At 40.8% G+C, this 12,858-nt stretch overlaps 3 protein-coding genes across 11 annotated transcripts in view; 1 reads left to right on the top strand and 2 right to left on the bottom strand.

Annotated features, from left to right (window-relative positions):
- The window catches only part of UBE2O (ubiquitin conjugating enzyme E2 O), a 72,652-nt gene extending 64,155 nt beyond the window's left edge, over positions 1-8,497 (bottom strand). For both annotated transcript variants that reach the window (XM_026702047.2, XM_026702048.2), the window contains exon 1: positions 8,111-8,497. In XM_026702047.2, coding sequence (XP_026557832.1) covers positions 8,111-8,497 — 387 coding nt within the window. The remainder of the gene's footprint in view (positions 1-8,110) is intronic.
- The window catches only part of PRPSAP1 (phosphoribosyl pyrophosphate synthetase associated protein 1), a 174,575-nt gene that overhangs the window by 153,242 nt on the left and 8,475 nt on the right, over positions 1-12,858 (bottom strand). The gene's annotated exons all lie outside the window — the stretch shown is intronic.
- The window catches only part of AANAT (aralkylamine N-acetyltransferase), a 30,233-nt gene continuing 25,642 nt past the window's right edge, over positions 8,268-12,858 (top strand). For 2 of the 8 annotated variants that reach the window (XM_087924812.1, XM_087924810.1), the window contains exons 1-2: positions 8,268-8,398; positions 9,340-9,563. The gene's annotated coding sequence lies outside the window, so the exon portion shown is untranslated. Of the gene's footprint in view, positions 8,402-8,700; positions 8,928-9,339; positions 9,564-12,858 lie in introns of those variants that run through there. The other 6 variants (XM_087924815.1, XM_087924814.1, XM_087924811.1 and 3 more) reach the window with 5 other exon arrangements.

The raw sequence follows: 12,858 nt of genomic DNA, 5'->3' as shown, positions 1-12,858 counted from the left end.
TCTGATAGGAATATATGTATAGTTCTAGACACTATGGTTAAACTCCTCAAAAGGGCCCAGGTGAATGAGAAATAGGCAATGGCCCATTGAATCTTAAAAAATGAAGGAATAAAACAACTTTTTGGTGCTCCCTTAGCTTGGTTGTTTCCTTGCATATGTTTCATTACCCAATCAAGGTAACGTTACCTGTGCTAGGACTAGCACTGATGATATTGCCTACTTTGGGTAATCAAACATCTACAAGAAAACAACCAAGCTAAAGGAGCACCAAGGACCCCCTTCACTCCAACCTTCAGCTACAAATATTCTCCTTTATTGGTAAAACATATTCAGCTGGATATTTAACTGTTAAGCAGTTGAAGCTGTTTTGCATCATTTAGAATAAAAATAATGGAGCAAATTTTGTTGTTCAGATGGCCTTTTTGTCACTGTCCTCATGATACTGTAGTGCTTGGGGTGTGGGGCGGAGAGAAGTAAGATGATACCATTTTGTATACAATCCAGTAGCACATACCAACCAATAGATCCAAAGTTGGAAAACAGGAAGCTAAACAGAATGAGACTTTTAAAGAGACTTAGGTTTAATAAAATACCAGACTTAAAGATTTAAGTGAAGCCTTATGTTTTCTACTCCCTTTTAAAACTCTTAACTCAGAAAAGAAAATTTCCAGCAAACAAATGAACACAAAATTCCTACCAACCTTGGCTCTGGTAATTGTAGAATACTAGTTGTTTAATTCTTATGCTACTTAAAAAAACTCTTTCAGGAAGAGGAATACCATTCAAGTTAACATTTTCATTTCATATCATAAATTACATACATTAATATTCTCTTAAAAAAAACCTCAGTAGCAGAGTCACCACCCTGTATAAAATTAAGCCATGATGTTTAACATGCAGGAAAATTGAAGTAAAGAATATATTACTTTGTTATGGATATACAAGAGGACTGGTCAGGTTAAGAGTTCAACTGTATAAATCTTAGACTAATTGTGAGAAGTATCAGAAAGGTATTCTCCCCAAGAGACTAGATAAAATGTGAGAAGCAAGAAGTATGTTATATAAGGATTTTTAGATGATTAGACCAGTAGCTCAGATCATTAAAGACCATATACTACATCAAAACTTCCAATTCTTTATGATAAATATAATAAGATCTAGAATTCTTTGTTTGGGGGTACATACTGGGAATTCGCTCTCTTCACCATCACCCTTAAAATAAACAAACAAACACACACACACCTTGTTTTTTTTTGCTGCACCAATAGATGATACATTGGAACATTTCTACTTTCAGGCTGCAACTGTCTCAAAAAATAAAGCAATAATTTTAATTCCTAAGCTGCAGAAAGAAGTTGCTGTCTTGAAATGGAAATTATGAAATGCCTTCCTTACAAACATATGACTTTTTAATATTAGGGAGCATGAGAAAAAAGACCCTCTTATGTGCATAAGTGCACGTTCCTTATGTGCATAAGGAATGCGTATGCCACATATTCCCCAAATAGCAGAATTTAGAATATTGGGCAATTTTAATTCATGGCAAATTGATACGGAAATACATTTTCACTTAAGTATTTGAGATTAAAACCCTTTAGAATTTTAAAGGAAAGTACTAGCTTCTTGAATTAAGTTTGGAAGAGAGTTAACATTTCCCCCCTCCACAACTGAATGAAGAAAAGCTTAGAAATAATTCCATTGTAGAAGTAGATAATAGCAACAGACTCATAACAGCCTAAATGAAGGTGATCAATTCAAAAATGATGAAAAAGATTGCTTTTTCACATGTTTTCTATTAACCTCATTCATGGCTTACCATGCAGATTAATAAATCTAAAAGAGATATAGGATTCAGAAGAATGTGAATAGAATCCTAACAAAACTTGACTTTCTGAAGGTAGCTGAAAATGAACTCTAGGCAATTTGCAGAATTTTGATATTGAGAAAGAATATAAAAGTAATAACTGAAGATATTTAATTTATTCCAGCTATTGCTGTGTAGTGAAACCAGGATTAACCAGACCTTGCAAGGAACTTTCTGCCCCAACAACATCATTAGTTATGGTATCATTATGGAAATATTCCAAATTGCTAGAAAACAGTTTCAGTCTAAATTGCTGAAAGACTTCAACTTCTGAATCTGACTACTACCCGGCACAGAGCAATCTAAAGTTTACCTTTATTATTTATCAAATTTAGGTACCACCCATCTCATTCTCTGGGCAATGTACAATTAAAAGCATAAAAGTGCAAACACCATATTAAAATGCAATACATTGGTAAAAGAAGCCAAGTAGAAACAAAATTAAAATAATTAAAAGTTAAGAGGCAAGGAGAGGATCTTAAGGTGCAAACTTCCTCCAAATTGCATTATACTTGCAGAGTCAGCAGAGCCATGTCTTCAAACCCCTTTGAAAGGCCAGGAGATGGGCGCCCACCTCTATGCTGGGAGAAGAATATTCCACAGGACAAGGCAATAGCAGTGAACACTCTCTTCTTGGAGCCCACCTGCCCATCAAAATTCTTTAACTGACGGAATCCATAACACATCTTCCCTGCCTGATTGGTTGAGGTAGGCTGATGTAATGGAAATAAAATAGTTCCTAAAGTAACCTGGTGGCACACCACTTAGGGCTTTCAAGGTTATAAGCAACACCTTGAAGCAAATGTACCCAATGAAGCTCACGCAGTAAAGAAATACATGCACCAACCTTGAGGACCCAATATTGCTTGTGTGGCCACATTCTTTACTAGCTGAAGCTTCTGGAAACTCTTCAAGGGTAGCCCCATGTCCATAATCTGCATTGCAGTAGTCCATAAGGGAGATGACCAGGCCATGAATGGCCAAGAGGTTGGTTTTCTGATCCAGGAAGGGGTGCAACAGGCACATAATTGGACAAAGGGCCCTCCTAGCTATGTCTGCCACCTGCTTCTTGAGGAGTCCAGGAGGACCTCCAGATTACATACAGAGTCTGTCTTGGGAGGTACAACCTCATCCAAGATAAACTCCTGGATACAGAAGAGTCCCCTACCCACCAGCTACTCCATCTTACAAGGCTGTTCGTCATCCAGGCTACCACAGCCTTACAGGCACTGCAAAAAACAACAACATATCCACAGCCTCAGTTAATTCACCCTGGACAAAGATATATAGTTGAATAGTATCAGCATACTGATGATGTCTCATCTTATGGTGATGGATGTTCTCACCTAGTGCTTTTGTGTAGGTTTTAGAAAGGACCAGACCTTGTGGTAACCCCCACAAAGAAGAGCCATGGGCTGGATGTATTACTCCCTAACAATACCAATTGAAACGGACGTCAGAGGAAAGAGGTGAATCAGCACAGAACCGTGCCACCAATCTCCAACTTCCTAATTTGGCCCTAAGTATCAAAAGCCATCAAGAGGTTAAGAAAAGCAAGGATGGATGCATTATTCCCATCCTGCTCCTGCCATCAAGAAGTGTGGCTAGTGCTGTTTTTGTTCCTGATCAAAAGGGGTCCAAATAATCCATTTCATTCATGATCTCTCTGGAGCTATAATTCTACCACAGTCTCAACTGTCTTCCCTAAAAAGGGGAGGTGCGAGACGGGATAAAAATTGTCCATAACGGTATGGTCCAGCAATGGTATCTTGAAAAGAGGGCACACCAGTATCTCTTTAAAAAGAGCTGAAAAACATCCCCTCCGTCAAGGTTGAATTCACCATTGCTTGGATCCAGGTGAAACTTCCCAGACAGCTTTGATCAACCAGGAGGAACACGGATCTAACTCACAGGTGTGTTTGCAGTCTGACGGATCCTGTCCACTTCAGGTCCAACAGGATCAAGCTGTTTCCAGATAATTAGGTAAGTTCCTCTTCCAGGCATCTCCATAGGACTTTCCCATGCTTGGCATACAAGTGGAATCAGAATGATCAGGATGATTTTATCTGCCAGATGCACAGGAAATGTTCCTGTGAGGCCCCGAAGGTAGGCCTCTGAGGGCCTCTTGACCAACAGGGGCCAGGCACAGGGCCACTGGGCAGTATTCTGCAGATGCAATTAAAAGCAAAGAAGCATTGACACTTCCCTGCTCTTACCTCCACAAGATAGGCCTTAATAGCAGCTGTAGCTCATGTCAAATTCGTTTTCCTCTAGGCCAGGAGTATTCAACCTGTGGCCCGTAGGCCACAATGTGGCCCTGGACATCTAGTAAGGATATATTATTAAAAAAAACATAAAAAGTAACTTTGCTATTTATATAATTAATTATATTACAGATATTTTTATGTGGCCCAAAACAATTCCATTTCACTTGATGCGGCCAGGCATGCCAAAAGGTTGGACACACTTTATCTAGAGGTCTCCTGGTCCTTAGATCTTTATGGCTGATAGGGCGGAAGATACTTTAAAAATGATTCAAAGAAATGTTTCAGAACTTGTATCAGTAATAGCAATAGATAAGTTACATTTTAAAGGCTTCAATGCAAGAAAAAAAATGCTGCTTTAAGGAATCAACTGGTGTAACTTTTAAAGAAACAATATCTTTTTTCAGGTTTACAAAGAAGCCTAGGGTAGAAACATCTGCCACTACCTAGGACTGAACTTTCAACCTTCCAAATGGGAGGCAAGAGTCTTCACCACTAGGCCACCATGCTACTCGCAAAGAAAAAAAATCTGCTGTGAACTCTGCATGGCATCAGGTAGAGCATCCGGCCAGTGAACGCTCAGCTCCATCCAGTTGTCCCAATTCTATCCCACATCAAGGGATTACAGGGTCATAAAAAGGGACAGTACCCAGAAGCCTAAAAAGGTATGCCAATTTATTAAAAATGAGAGAAGTGCTGTTCTCACACAGAATCTGAACAATTCTTTTAAAGGTACAAAAACAAGAACTACTTCTTGTTAAGTACAACCAGTTTTGTAGCTGCCTGAATCTTCCAATAAAACATAATTGCAGAAAACCAAAAGAATCTGATTAGCTTTTCATACTATTTGAAGTAGCAAGAGAGGATTTATCATGGATCAATCCAATCTGTCAGTATTCTCAACCAAGCGATGGCATAGAATATAAATAACACCATAATTATTTCAGAAAATGTTTACTTTTATGACACCACCTAATTCCCCGGGGGAAAGGAAGAAGAGTAAGATGTATTGGATAATAACGATTTATAAAATTACCTTGCCTACATTCAGTAGTACAAATCTAAAAAGACTTCCTGAGATACAGGTTTGTTTTGTTAAGGAGAAGAAACCTAGGAAAATACTGGATGCTTACAGAATTCTGAATGTTTGATTTTAACTTCCTTTTTTAGACAAAATAAATGAACTCATAATCTGAATCTGAGGAAGAGAGTGCCAAGTTTAAAGCTTCTCATCTAGGAGAAATAAAGTATTTGTCATATAACTTTAACAGGTGTTTGAATGTATTCCTTTGGATAAGGAAATATAATAAAGATTGCTCATTTGAGAATGTTAAAAATATCCTTTGCCATGTAGATTGCACTAAAATGTGAATGATACGTCTATCTATCCAACCTCCTACTCCAATTCTAAACATTACACTGTGCCTGCATACTATATATGACATGTTTTATAAAGCAAAAAATGTTGGCAGGGATCTAACATGGTGTCATGCCCCTGGTGGAGACTGACTCTGAGGGAGAGGAGGAACAGCCCAAAGGGAGTGGAGGTGTGGCTCCGGAGGTTGTGGAGGAGGCTGGGGAAGGGCAGAGGCCGGCTGAGCAGTCGGAGGAGGACCCGGCCCATCTCCTATCCATCCTAAGGGAGGAGAGGATAAGGGAGAGACATGGTCTACCATCCTAAGGCATGGTCAGGAGGAGAGGGCCTTGATCCTCTTCACGGGCTGCAGGTGTGAGAACTGCATAAGAGTTTGGACCTGTGTTCTTACAAACGCTGGATACAAAGTGTTTTATTTTGGTTTGAGGTTATCTTGGTTGGCGTCCTTCCAACAGACCGTGCCTTGTTATCTTCTTGAATTTGCTAAATACTTCTGTTCTGTTGTGGAAATTTCATCATTGTAGTTTGTTTGGTTTTTATTTTCACCTCTATCTGCTCATTCAATTCGGACTGTATTGCTTTCTTTTGAAGACTATTTTTGAGTATGTTTTATCTCCATCTGAGAATGATTGAACAGTGGGGCCAAGTTGGAGGCATTAAAGGACATTTATTTACATTCTGGATTTTGTTACATTTGTGTTACACCCTGGGTCATCACACATGGGCTGGCTTTTATAGTTTCTGAATTGAATCCATCAGTTTTTGTCAAATCCAATAATTCAATAATTTTCAAGTTCATCTCCTAATAAATTTTAATCAGACTTCGCAGAACTAATTTCCTGAATTATTCTTACAAAGGATTAAAGGAAAGCCCCAATAGTTTATATACAATTTATACATTTATTGTGAATAGGTTTATATATCTCTGAGCTCAATAAACATTCATATGTGGAATCTTTTAGGCACAAGCTTTGAAAGTTTTTTTTTGCCAGTGACACCATTTTTCTACTCTTCTTAGATTTAATGGATGCAACAATTGAAAAACATCAATAGCACTTACATATTCTATTTTAAAATGAACGCATCATTTCTTTATAGGAAAGCATGCATACATTCCAGATCAAAATATTATGCTTGCAACAATGTGCATATAAAAGCTTATAATTATGTGAGACATAATATCCATCTCACAAATTTTCAGATCTAGACATTCATCTGTTTTCTTAGTGCCTATCCCTTCCCCTCCTTTTAGTGAGACTCTTAGAACAACTTTGTATTCAAACTTTACTCTCCTGAAATCTTTATGTAAATTAGTTTACAAACCTTGATAATCCCTTCACCAGAGAAAATTAAAAACAATTCAATTAGGACATCACATTGAGTGTGTATGTCTGTACACAAACACACAAATACTATAGTAGACAATAATTTTCTTTTTTTTTTCAATGTACACTTGGATTCCAATCAAGAATTTTCAACCTCCAATATTTTTCATTTCAAAGGTATTTTGTTATAGTCATTTTCTTTATTCCAGAAAGCACAATCTATTATAATTTGGTAAAAGTAAACAACATTAATATAAAATGATTTCTTTAGATTTCTCCACCAGAATTTCAGATAGGATAATACAAACCGCCCTTAATATAATTTTAAGGATATCACACAAAAATATGTATGAATTCTAATATATAAACAATACATTATACCTCCAAAAACTCTATCACATATGTAGAATATAGTCAGAAACAGAGGTTGGATGCAGTTCTGTGAATTAGAAGCAACATAATAACATGAAAATATTACTGCAAGACAAGAAAAATCCCTTAATTGAGCCATGAATGATTATTTCTAATATAACAAGACCCCCAACATGACACAGAATTACAGGTGAGGCCCAAACTACCTTTCAAAAGAATGCATTTCCTTACAAATCATTAAAAATGACTTTGGGAATGATGAGGTAAGGATGCAAGAATCAGGCTGCTGCCCAACAGAGGCTGCCTGGTGCTATAGTGCTATTTCTCAAAAGGCACTATGCAGCTTTTCTCTTCAACTGATATTGTCTGTAAAGAAAAAAAATGAGAGCAAACGTGGCCAAAGATAGGTGGTGGTCAAATGGAAGCCAATGTCATTTTTACACATCATAAAATCCTATATGCATGACCCAGAGCACTAAAGAAAACCCGCACCAGCACCTGGAACTTTTATTTCCACGTTGGTGCAGAAACCAGAAGTCCTTCGGCGTGTTAATGAGGGTCTATTTTGCATAAAAAGACACTGCAGACCAGGCAACCTCAGTGGTGCAAGGGAGGCTTTGCACATTCTGACGGCCAGAGACCAGGCTTCTTCCAGGCCAACTTCTTCTCGGACCCTCAAACGCTACCCTCTTTCCCCCCTATTTGCTCCCCAAAACCTGGCCGTTGGCTCACCTGTCAACCCCGGGAGACCTTCCCAAGCCTAATGTACCTCTCCCCACTTTCCCCACCCTTTTCTCAGCTACCGCCGCCGCCGTCTTCTCAGCCCCATTGCGGACACCCCACCCACTCAACCCACCGCGTGTGCGGACCAAATGCAAAAGGAGACTCGGCGGCGCCGGAGCTGCGTTACCTTGGTCTCTTTAACGTGTTGCTTGATGCCCTCCGGGTACCACTGGACTCGCACGTACCCGCGGCGGAGGGGGCTCCCGCGACTCTCCTCGCCCCCGCCCGGGCCCCCGGACTCGGAGCCGCCGGAGCTGCCGGCTCCTCCTCCGCCACCTCCGGGGCCGCCTCCCCCGGAGCCGCCAGGGCCTCGTCCGCCGCCACCTCCGTCCTCTTCCTCCGAGTCGGAATCCTCGCCATGCATGACACGGACTAGGCCGAAGCGCACCGAACCCCGATAGCGGCCGGACACCAGGTCGTGAGTGAAGAGCAGCCGCTGAAAGCCGGCGGCGGGGGTTGCATTGGCCGCGGGCTGAGCTCCTGGCGAGGCGGGAGAAGCGGGCGGCTCCGCCATGGCGCGCGCCCCGGCGATGACTGCGGGCGGGAGGGAAAGAGGGAGAGAAGAAGAGGCGGCGGAGCAAGAGACAAGAGCGGCGGCGGCCGCCGGGCCCACACAACGCAGTCACCACCCGGCGAGAGGCGGGGCTAACACCTCTGGCCCCGCCTCCCTGAAATAGCGGGCCCCGGCCGCTCCGCGGGGCGGGGCAAAGGGGATGCGTGCTGCGGGGGCGGAGCTCCCGGCCAGGCCGAGTCGGCCGAAGGGCGGGCGAGCGAGCGACCTCGGTGAGGTAGGGCCGGAGGGGGAAGACGAGCGAAAGGCGGGAAGAAAGGAAGCGGGGCTGTGGAGGAAGAAAGCTCGAGGAGTAACCGCGAGGGAAGAAAGGGGGAAGGCGGGTCCCCCTCGGAACAGCCTGTCTGCCTGCTCCCCAAAAGGAGACTGGCAGGTGGGGCGGAAGGGAGCCGAGAAGAAATCATCCGGGGCGGGGGTGGGAAATATGGAAGAAAAGGAGGGAGTTGTCTTGGGGGCATTTTGTTTATTTATTTATATTTTGTTTATCATATTTTCTATGTCGTATAGCCGCTTGGGGCCGTTTTACCTTTATTTACCTGACTCTGTGGTTTCTTCCCCAAACCCCCAAAACTTTAACCTTAGACTGTCTACTATTGATCTCACCCCTTTCCTAAGAGGTCTATAGGGGATTGCATAAGCTCACCAACGTGCCTACCGTCCCTGTCCTATTGTTTCTTTTATTTTTCTTATATGTACCCATTTCATGTATTCATAACTATGTTTATACTTATACCTGTTATCTTATAATTGCTTGACTGAATAACTAAATAAATAAATATTTACAGCCCTGCAGGATCGAAGATTCAGCTCCACTTCATGCTCAGCTTCTGCCCCTTGGAGAACTGATGGAAGAAGCCACGAGTACCCTAGCTTCTGTTGGTTGAAGGGACAGCAGGGGGAGACTGATGGAAGAGGAGACAAGAGAATGACAGCAGAAAGAGACAGATAGAGAATTTGGAAGGGCTACAAGAATAAGCACAATGGGAAAAACCTGGTTAGAGACTTGGAGGTATGTATTTATTTTCTGCTCTACAACCCAGGCAGCTCATTGCAGTTTTCTGCACTAATGAAGAACTTGACATGCTAAATAAACATAATATTCCCTATTAACTTGGGTATGGATCACTGCCAATGTAGATCAGAGGAAGGATGCCTGGAGCCTCTGGATGTTTTGGCTTGCAGTTTCCATACATCCTAAATAGAGTATTGAGTAATTTTGGAAATTGTTACCCAAAATATCCGGAGGGCATCAGATTATTATGCCAGTTTTATATTTATACACCACAACGAGTCAAGGGAAATTGGCACAGGGGTATCTTGGAAATGAAGGAGGTGAAAAGTCAATAAGATGGTTAAACTTTTTTTTATAAATAATATGTCCTTAACATTGACATCCAGTGTAATGATTATATGTTTTAGATAAAAATAGATGAAACAAAATACAGTACAAATAGCAGGAATTGAGGGTAATTTTCAAGTAATTCACATTCATATTTAGAAAATCTCGTATTCTTTACTGTGATACCATCCTCAAAACTCTAACTACACATTGTGGAAGAAATGTAGGATTTCACATTGCAAGGTTACATGAAGTTCATAAAAATATTTGGTTAATGATTTAACTTATATTCAATATTTATTGCAGTATCTTATAACATTTGCCATCACATCATGAGGGAGAATATATCACTGTTCACAAACGTTTTCAATAGCTTGGCAGCAGATTTGTTCCTGTAATTTAAAACAATTACTTGCCATAATTTAGAACAGAAATGTGCAAATAGTTTTCCCAAGGTGTCATATGAGAAACTGGAATTGTTATGGAGGGTTGACGCTTCCTGCCCCCCCCTACTGCAACTCCCATCAGTGCTACAAGCCAGACAGGGACAGTCAAAGGGCCCAATATGGCCTGCAGGCCATAAAATGCCTGGCTCTGATTTAGAATATCGGCCTAGAGAACAACTGATATAACCTAATGTCAAGACTCAGTTATTTTTTTCTGACTGGGCTACAAATGTGATCCTCTCTTTCATTTCCATCTGGCCTACTTGTATGTCTCATTATTGGAACTTGTTGCAAAATGAAAAATCTATTATTCCAATTATGAATAATTATTTAAAAATTTATCTACATTTTCTCCTCCTTCAAAACACTATAGCCAGCACAAGTATAGAAAGTGATGGGAATAAAATACTTTCACCTCACCCTCAAATTTGGAATTATTGAAAAGATATCTTTCCACAGGCAATCCTTTTTCTTAAAATTCTTCTCTTGGAAAATGTGCTTGCTCCATCTTGTGGTCATTTGTTTTCATACCAGAAACATTTCAAGGACTTTTGACCCAATGATTATTTCAAATTATGAGCTGAAATCATTTATGTTTACAGAATGGAAAAGAACACACCAAATAATCAGCTATATGGATAAGGAATACTTCTTATGCTATAGAGATACAGAATAGTTGCTATGCTAAAGGGATGTGATGTAATTGTTGTAATTGTTAATGGATGAACTTGCTGTCTCAAATATATTATTTTCCTGTATTGCTGTGTATTTTAGAGTTACCTCTAAACAATACTCCCAAAGGTAGTTTTTTTATAAAGATGTCCCTAACAAATGTACAAGTAATTAGTAAGGAAATAGTAATGGGAACAGGTCAGTATTTTTAACTGTGTTCTGTGAAAGTAAGAAGAGCATCACTGTTGGGGAATTGCCAGCTAGGCTGGAGGGAGGGGTCATGCAAGAGCCTAGCTTGGAGTTATTGTGTAACTGCAAACAGCATAAATCCACGAAGCCTTATTTAGTTGTTCCCAGAGTAAGGCAAGCAGTCTGATGAGATTCTTGTAACATAGGTGATAAACAATAAAGTTATAACCTGAGTTGGAGTTCAACCTGGGTTATAGTATTGAGACACCATTGGTTGTGCTTGTGGCTCAGGGTGAGGTGGTAAGTCCATCCTTGATCTCATAGGGGTCTCAGTGGCTTTTAATAGCATCAGTTACGGTGTTTTTCTGGATTTGTCTAAGGGATTAGAAGCAAGGAATTGTTTTGTGTTTATTCTTCTAGTGCTCGTTCCATTTTAGACTAGGCAAGGGTCTAATCCTGTGCTTGTTCTAGTTGGGTGCCTTAGGTCTTGGCTCTCTTTCTAGTCCTATTTAATATTTGTATGAAATTCCTAGGTGAGGTCATCCATTGGCACCATTAGGAGTGAGATATACTGTCAGGAGTAAACAATCAGCTCCATACACAGAGGTCCAATTTGCTGCTTTATTGCTCAAGCCTATTCACAGAAATCTTCTGAAACTAACAGTCTGCATTTGGGTATAACCAGGTAAGGTTCAGTGGCATTCAGGAGAGGCTGGGCTTTGTCCTTTTGTGACTATGTAGAGACTCTAATTCCCACTTGATTTCTCTCCCTGGTTCCGCCAGTCTCTCTCCAACAGATTCTGAATTATTCATCGCTATCCTTGATTGGATAAGTGAATGTTGTTGAGATGCTTGCCCAGTGGCTATATGAGTCTGGGTGAGGAAGAAAGGCTACATTCAACCTTATCAAGACCCAGTGGTTTGGGGCCTCCTGATTCTGTAGATTTTTCATCTTTTAATATTCAGTGACATAGCAATCCACTGAATCCCACATAACTTGGGATTCTTCCTAGACTTAGGCTTCCTGTTTGAATAGCTAGTGGCTGCAGAGGGGAGGGATAAATTCATTTTGTGTGCCAAATCCTCTCATTCCTGTATTGGGAGGCCCTGGTTACATTTGCTTATCCCTTAGTCACTTCCCAATTGAATCACTGTAATGGGACTGTCCTTAAATAAATACTTGTTCTTAAAAAAATACTTAGATGCTTCATCTGGTCCAGAATCCAACGGTATGTGCAGTTTTGAGTGCGCTGAGGTTTGCATCGGTTACATTGTTGTTACATGAGCTTCACTGGCCTCCAATTACACTTCCAGTTATAACTCAACATACAACTTAACATCTTTAAGCCTTGCATGGCACAGGGCCAAGTTACTTGCAGGACTACCTATCTTTGAGATTTCTGCCTATCCACCAGTTCTAACAGGGCAGGTAGTCTCCAGGTCCTGTCTATGAAATATTGTCATCTTGTGGGTCCAAGGAGTCAAACCTTCTCTGTCTCGGTGCCTGCCCATGGAACAATCCCCCATCGTCTCCAGAGGGCCTCTTCCAAAAGGCTGTGAAGTCTTTGCTTTCCCCCACAAGATACTGGGCCAGGATGTTAGATAAGCCCAGTATATATGGTTTGTGTGGGTGAGTTTATAAGGCTTTTGTAATTATG

This window comes from Pseudonaja textilis, chromosome 2 (assembly GCF_049901715.1).
Source record: "Pseudonaja textilis isolate UNSWEBS1 chromosome 2, rPseTex1.2, whole genome shotgun sequence".
Taxonomy (NCBI): domain Eukaryota; kingdom Metazoa; phylum Chordata; class Lepidosauria; order Squamata; family Elapidae; genus Pseudonaja; species Pseudonaja textilis.
This window is presented reverse-complemented; position numbering and strand designations above follow the sequence as displayed.